The 7,990-nt window shown below is 41.6% G+C and overlaps 1 protein-coding gene across 3 annotated transcripts in view; it reads left to right on the forward strand.

Annotated features, from left to right (window-relative positions):
* shisa6a (shisa family member 6a) overlaps positions 1-5,956 on the forward strand; it is an 84,565-nt gene extending 78,609 nt beyond the window's left edge. For all 3 annotated transcript variants that reach the window (XM_085272142.1, XM_085272140.1, XM_085272141.1), the window contains one exon: positions 1,753-5,956. In XM_085272142.1, the coding sequence (XP_085128268.1) occupies positions 1,753-2,366 (614 nt within the window). In that variant the 3' untranslated portion in view covers positions 2,367-5,956. The remainder of the gene's footprint in view (positions 1-1,752) is intronic.
* The last annotated feature ends 2,034 nt before the right edge of the window (positions 5,957-7,990 follow it).

Consider the following 7,990-nt stretch of genomic DNA (forward strand, 5'->3'; position numbering starts at 1 on the left):
CTCCACGACCTGGTGAAGCGTGATATAGTCCTAAAGCGCCAATTCAACCTCTGTGTTCTGCAGTAATTAACTACTGCAGAGGTAACAACTGCTCAGCACAATAGTTAATCAGGCAGGCACCTTGGTAGCCTTCCCCTTTTTGCGAGCACGGCCAAAAACCAGGTAGACAGAAGTCTGCTGAGAGCTACCTGTGGCTAATACTGCGGTAATGATTTTACCATTAGGAGTGTGTGCACACAGCGGAGCGGCGGCCTGCTTTCTGGCAGAGGATTAAATGACTGGTTGCCCGTTCAGGCACCACCCGCGCATGAACTGTTGAGTACTGTGGTTTGCTGATGAGTGTTCTCAATGCTGAAGGACAAATACATTGACAAGAGCTTGGAGTTATCCTGTTTTTCACGAAGGGAAAGGACAAAACAATTCAAACTGCTTTGAATAGCACTTTCCAGCTGGTGTGGGATTATGTTATCAGTTCTTACTGCCACTATTACCGTGGGGATCGCGTTTTTGTGAAAGACCGGGTTAATCTGCCGCCGCAGCTGAGTGTTTTGTTATTTGACTTAATGATGTCGCGAGACGCACTACGCAACCATCATCTGTACTTAGCCACACAAATGGCACGAGCCTGGCCTTCAGTAATAGTAGATAGAAAGCTTCTAATACCCAAATAGCCACAGAAAAGAGATTTTATGCTCAGTAAAGAGTCTCCTTAGACTGGGGAGAGTTTTTTTTTCTGATGCAGGTACAGGCTCTTGCTTGTGCAATAATTTGTTTTGATTACTAAAACGTATCAGAATGAAAAATGATCTAATATGCTGCAAAGCACGACTTGCCCAGGAAACATTTTGGCAATGAGCAACCATTGCTTTAATATTCATTCAACACATTGTGTCATGATTGGACCAAATTTAGACTTTCTAGCAACGGGGTCTTATTACCCAGAATTCTTTGTAAATCAAATGGAAATAAGATAATTTTTAATTCACGAGCTACAAGGTGGGATTATTCTGCAACCTTTGATTCCTAACACACTGACTTATGCTGCTGACAGTCCAGGGTTAGACACGACTGGATTATATTACTCATACCGAAAGAGCAGAGTGATGATCGTCGGGCATTATGTGACAGTCTGAAGGTCAGTACAGCTAAGCTCACTATGTGTTCCTGTGTACATAAACGACATAAACATGTTTATTCAGTGTTCCCTGATTTACTGGTGCCTTTCTGTATATGCATGTTCTCCTAGTACTCTCTTAGTTTTCCTCCCACGGTTTAAAGACTTGGCCAATGTGTGATTGTCTGCCTTTCTCTGTTTGTTCTGGACTTATGACTTGCCCAGGGTGTATCCTTCCTTTTGCCCTATGAGAGGGGAGACAGGATCAGGCTGCTCCTGATCATAAGCTGGATAAACAGTTAAGAAACTGGGTGGATGCTCATAATTTCCTGGTTTATAAGAAAGGTTCCCGACTCCCGCTGTTGAGCATGGAAACAGCACCCCCACCCCCCATCTGTCTTTCCACCTCATAAGCCACACTGCAGTTTTTGCCAGTGTACTGCAGCTATTTTTGACCAGGGATGCAATGTTGCTGTTTCAGTGATTGATGGGTGCATTTTGCTAATTTGTTGAAATAAAGCTAGCTGCGGAGAGATGTGGCATAAGCCAAGCTATCCAAAATTACAGCCATTCAAAGCAAAGCCATTAAGACTCAATGCCTGCCTCTCCCTGATGATCTTTGTCTCCTAACTCCCCAGGTGATAAAGACATAGATGACTACTACGCCAGGAAGCATCATCCTGACTTTGGTGGACGGGGACCAACCCACATGGTGAAGCTGAACGCAGAACCCCAGCAACACCAGCAGCACCAGCAGCGGCAACGTCCTCGTCGAGTCCAAAGGGCCATGTCGCAGGACCACGTCCTGTCTCCTCCCAGGACGCCGCGACGTGGAGAGTACGGCCTGTCTTCCTACGGTGTGATGGCGGCTGCAGCATATGGAAGCAGCCGCCACCTCTCGGAAGAGCAGCTGCTCTCAGCGGACCGCCTCCATTCCCAGGATCCGCTGTTGCTGTCCCCAGCAATGAGGCGTGACAAGTTCCGGGAGAAGGCCATGGCGAGGGCGATGTCTCATGCTGACATGCTGATACCCACCACGCCAGTTATAGACCGCCACAAGGTGACCAAGATGTACTCTCAACCCAGTGCCTCTACTGACTCCTACAACACGCTGACGGTCAACCACCAAGTGACCACGTCTAAGAGGCAGGCGTTTGCTTCCCGACGAACACACACGGTGGACCACCTGAAGTACATTCCCGGCCACCACCACACATACCACACTGCCAGTAAGAACGAAGTAACTGTTTAACTCCGGGGTTGAAGCATTCCTGAGACCCACCACCAACATCGACAGAAGGATACTCAGCAGAACTGTTCAGTCTTCTCATCAAAACAACCTCCTGCATTTAAGAAAAGAGAACAAAAAAATAACTCTTCCGGCTTTTTAGCACAAGCTTTCTGTGTCATCCAGATTTTGGATAATTAGAATCAAACCCTGGCAAAGACATCTCTCTTTTAGAGCATCATAAGGGCTTTGCGCGGCGACACAAAGATCCTTCATGTCGGACATTAGACAATGTGAAGAAAATATTTTTTAAACTGGATTTGGGACTGGAAGGGAATTGTATCAACTTTATAAATATATAAATATGATATATTTACTATTTGTATTTTCAGTCCTTGTTATAGCTTTAGAGATTCTCATTAACTGATGTAAGCACTTCAGATGGTGCCTCTTGAATTGTCCCATTTCAGCGATGAAGTGGATTTGTGGGTTAAAAAGCACAATTAATGACTTCCCTTTTTTTCGATTAAGTTTTCTCTTCTTCTTCTTCTTCTTCTTCGGTGAATGGCCAGAACATATCAGCTTATTAGTGAAAAACAAGGCTATTTTTGTTGCATATAATAGGAGATTGTAAATAGGCTACATTAGCAGCATTAACCTAGAAAAGCTGGCCCTCCGGCATTATTTTTTCTCCCACCTGGAATCCTTGATTCCTACTTTAAAATTTTGTTTTAGATAAGGTGAATTCCCCCAAATAACATTATTTCCACAGATGTCGGCAAAATATGTGGATTTAATATATATCTGGGGGGTATTTTTTTCTTTTCTAACTGTGCTTGTAGCATAGAATGATTGTGTGTGAAAAAAACTTTTACCAGTGTTGACTGGCAGCTTCAGTCTGCAGAAATAAGTCTACAGGTGAAAACGGAGCCTGATGGTCATTCAAATTTGCTGAATTTCCATATCCTTGCTTTGTCATCCGTAACCCCATCCATCCATAATTCTCAGTTTGTGATTGGTCAGCTGCTTCCATCTCTACATATCAAGCACTCCGTGTTAAGAAGTGCACAAGTTGTGTAATAGTTTGTCGATGTGATGGACCAATCAGTACTAAAGAGGACATCACATCGCCTGTCAGTGAAGCATTGATTAAAATGTTTGAGATATTTTCATTAAAGCAATTGCCTTATTGTATGGAATCCCATATGCTCTTAACTGAACAATCATGCTTGTTGTCTTTGCTTTCTGTGCAATATTATTGACTATAGTTTACCAGCAGAACCAGCAGCGAAAACCTATACGGTGAGAGATGTTGCAGTATATATACCTCAAAAATTCAATTGAAGAAGTCTCAAACTTTGCAGCCAAAACAACCATTAGATATATCAATCTTCCAATTCTTATTGAAAGTTGTTTAAACTTTACTCAAATAAGATTTATTAAAGTTTTATGGGCTTACAGGTATGTGAAAATACTGTGCTTCTGTTTTCAGTTGACCTGGGAGGTGGGGAAGGTTTTCTCGGTTGCTATATGAAGATCCAGTCCAGGAAGTGAGACAGTCGGGGTCCAGATTTTATACTATTAATAGAAGTGTGGCTGTTAGGATTTGTGTAATTCCTTCAGGGCTTGGGTTTTCTACATGGACTCGCCACAGTGTGTCATAAAGATTGCCAAAGACAGTTTTTTAAGGCAAATTTCTATTAAGTGCAGGAAAATTTAAGCGTGCCATTGCACTTTTTAACTACAGGTGGAGTGTCATGCTGCTTCCTGCCAATCTAGTCCCTATTTAAGTCCCAATTCAAATCCCAGGGAAAGCCAGTTAAGCACCTCCTTTAGGAAATGGTCACATGTCCAAAAAAATAGCTTTCTCACTAAGACAAGTCCCATCTTAATTTAAGCCTAGACTGAATATAAAAGATGGACGTAGCCACCAACTTCAGCTTTCTGCTGAAGCGGTGTGTCTGATGGAGAATCCAAAAACACTTTCACACCCTTTAGAAATAAACATCCTGCTAAATTAAAGATAATTTGTAACTAACAATTGAAACTATGAACTCATACAGAAAGTGTCACACATCAAGTGAGCAGTACAGTCATTTTCTGATAGACTTTTATAAAATTAGTACGGAGCCCCGCAGGGGACATGGGAGAAGAAAAATTAAGGCGGACTTTTGTGAGATCCCGCAAAACTAACTCGGGATCTCGCAAAACTTTTGCGAGATCTCACAAAACAAACTCTTTCTGGGTCACAAAATACACTTTTAAGATATTTTGAGGCGTGAATGTAGTTGTGTAAACGTCAGATACCTGCTCGGTTTACAAGACATCACATATTTGCAAAAGTGCTCCGACGTTTTCGGAGATCTGACACCCACCATCTCGAAGCTAACGGGAGGTCTAGACCTACTACAGCCGGGAGGAACACCGCTTTCCCGGCACATCGTGCCTCGACCTCCCGGTCGGCTTCGAGCTGGCGGCCTCCGAAGAATGCGGCTAAAACTTTTGCGAGATCCCGAGTTTGTTTTGCGATATCTCGCAAAAGTCCGTCTTAATTGTTTTTCCTCCCATGTCCCCTGCGGGGCTCCATAAATTAGAGATTTAAAGCTACATCCAACTTTTATATTGTAGCTCAGTTTATGGTATAAAGGCCAGAAATGACATTATGTTTTCATTAAAGGTCAGGAAATGCTCCTCAGAATAACCTTTGTATTTCTACAGACTTGCTATTTCCATTCCCAAAATGTCAGGAAATAAGAAATTGAAATCGTGTCTCTTTGTGACAACTCTCAGCAGACTGGACAAGTAAGATATCAGGAAAACTGTTGTTTCTTTCGATATTTGAGTGGTCAGCCACTGTATATACAACTTGGATACAATGTTACTTGTGATTTGGACTGTGCAATTTAAATGGAAAACTTCAAAGGAAAGCAATGGCTCATTCCATTCAATTCTGTGATTATGCTCAAGTACGCTCATGCATTGTTGCACGTTTTCCTTAAGTGTGCTTCATTTCTTGTCATAACAATACATTTAAAATTGATTTACGTTGTGGAGCATGAAAGGTTGGCCAAATGTATCTTAAGTTCAAGAAATGTATTTCTTTGTTTTAATGTGCCACTTTATGTTTTAATGTCAGATATGCATTTAATGATGTCAGTTTGAGGTTGTCTTTTTTCCAACTTTACCGTCTTTGTACACTATTTTTTTCTTCCTATATTGGAAAGTGCTTGCACAAATGAGGGCCATTTGAAGAAGGCGTGATTAATAGACTGCTTTAGACAGATATGTGTTCATCCAACTCGCTCGACTAATTTCACAAACTTCTGCTCCTTCTTTTCACTTAATTAATAATGATGTCATCCCAAGAGCCTTTTCTCTATGTGCAATATTTCCTGTTCATGCAGTATAGCTCTATAGCTCTATTACTCTTTTTAAAAAGTTGTGAAGTTCATTGGCTGCCGTACAGGCTTTGTTGTCCTTTTTATTTAGGATTGTATTGTCTTTCATAGTCAAAGAGGAGTTTTTATAATACAGATAAATGTGGTATGAATGAAAACACGTCTATGTAACTGCACAAATAACCGGAGACTAACTTAAAGGCTTCAACAAACAAATTATGACTGTTCTTGTGCATTTTTCTGTTTACAAATTATTAAAGCAAACCATGTGTGTTGTATATATGCGTTTAATAACGTGTGCTTATATAAGTCCAAGATAACAAAACTCGGAAACCCGTAGCGTGAACCTGGGGAGGACTTGGATATTATGCAGATGCAGAAGCACCAAAAACTGCAGTTCCTCAAATGGCCACAGGAGTTTTCCTCCAAAAGCCAGTAAAAAACAAAGTAAGGTCTCTGCCACATAGGCCTGGTCACTAACCTTACTGCTTACGGCTGGAAAAAATGTGAATTCGGGCCAGTTGGTAAGTGTTTGCAGGAGGTTGCTTGCTGTTGCTAGGTGAAATTAGTCACAAAGAAAGATATGATGCTGCAGCAAAAACCTCCTTGCAATTGCTTTTGTTGCTAGCAGATTGCCCTGACAGTCAGTACTTTGCATTGAACTCTCGCCAACTACTCACTAAGAGGTTGCAAAACTGTGAAGCTTGCAATGCAAACCTTTGGAAACATGATGGTTTCAGCAGTGAGACACAATTATTGTTTTTGTTTGTGGTTTGAGCATTTGACGTTTCACTACCCTCGTCTGATAGCCTTTTTGCAAAAAAGTGGGCGATCTACTTCACTAATTAATCCTTCACAGGTGGCATACTTGGTCAAAACTGGAGCCTCCCAGCAAGTTTCCTGGTTTGAACCCTGGTGAGTTCACTTCTGTGTGCTTTCCATGGATACTCTAGCTTCCTAACACAGTCCAGTGCATGTCAGGTTAGCTGGTGATTCTAAATTGGCCATAAATATGCTCTAGATCAGTGGTTCCCAAACTTTATTGCTAGGCCCCCTTTTGTTTTACAAGAAAAATGTTCACATCTTTTTTCACATCACGCTGTGCGCCACGTTATTGTTTACATGAGATGAATTGCAGAATCGCAGTTACTGTTCCTCCATTTAGAAAGGCAGAGGCGTCACAGTGTAATTATTTTACGTGTAGTTGTTTTTTTCCTGTGTAATAATATTCAACATTGCAATAATTACAATACCTTTTTCAAAAAATGCCTCTCTGTGCAAAATAGGTTTAAAAACATAAACAGCTGTGGGATCCTGTTTGTCCGTGATTTGAACCGGGGGACAAATCGTGGCAGGATCAGCCTGATGTTATTTGTATCCAGCTGTAACTTTACTGTATAAAGAGCAAAGATCTCCAAAATGTCAGGAGTAGTTAGTCATTACAACAAGTGTTTGTGAACTAAAAATCAAGAATGTGGGATACTGTTTGTCCGTGATAGGAAGAGCCCAGCGCTGCTCCCGAGGAAGGGAAAACCAATTCTGCAGGGGAGACCTACCTCGGCACTTGTGCAGGTGAAACCAAAGGGAAGATTTGCTTCACCATATTTTCTAGTCTTTGGCTTAGAATGAAGTTGGTTTGGAAACATATTCAGCGATGCTTCATCTCCTGCTTTGCGTTTGTGTGGGCGCCCCGTACTAGTAGTGTCCAAGCGTTGTTGTTTTTTTTCCCCTTTTCATACCGCCCCCCGCAATGGCTCTGCGCCATACCCCCCCAGGGGGGTAGGCCCCACACTTTGGGAAGGTCTGCTCTAGATAAAGTAAGTAGAGTAAGATTCTGCATTCAAAAATGAGTCCAAAGGGCTGTCTTACAATAATCTACAGTGAAAAAAGAATTTATGCAGTCCTGGAAGTGTTTCCATAGGAATTCTGGGGGTAAATAACAGTTAAGTGCACTTAATAAAATCTACTTGATCATCTGGAAGTGTGACCACCTCTATAAAAGCAAAAGGTTTTAGCAGTTTACTGATATGCAGCATTTAGGTGCTGACCATGCAATGCTCAGTGAAATTACAAAAAAAAAAATTAAGAGCTACATTCAGACTCTACAGGCCTCAGTTAGTGTGAGAAGTCAGCGTGCATTACAGAATAATTAGAAAAATACCGAGTATGTTTTTTCTTTTATTCACTTCATTTCCTTTCCTTTCATTCACAGTACACTGTTACTCACAATAACAGTCAACTCAAGCTACC

This window comes from Mchenga conophoros, linkage group LG4 (genome assembly GCF_057382185.1).
Source record: "Mchenga conophoros isolate Kocher_MC1m ecotype Shallow Benthic linkage group LG4, M_conophoros_male_GT1.1, whole genome shotgun sequence".
NCBI classification, from domain to species: domain Eukaryota; kingdom Metazoa; phylum Chordata; class Actinopteri; order Cichliformes; family Cichlidae; genus Mchenga; species Mchenga conophoros.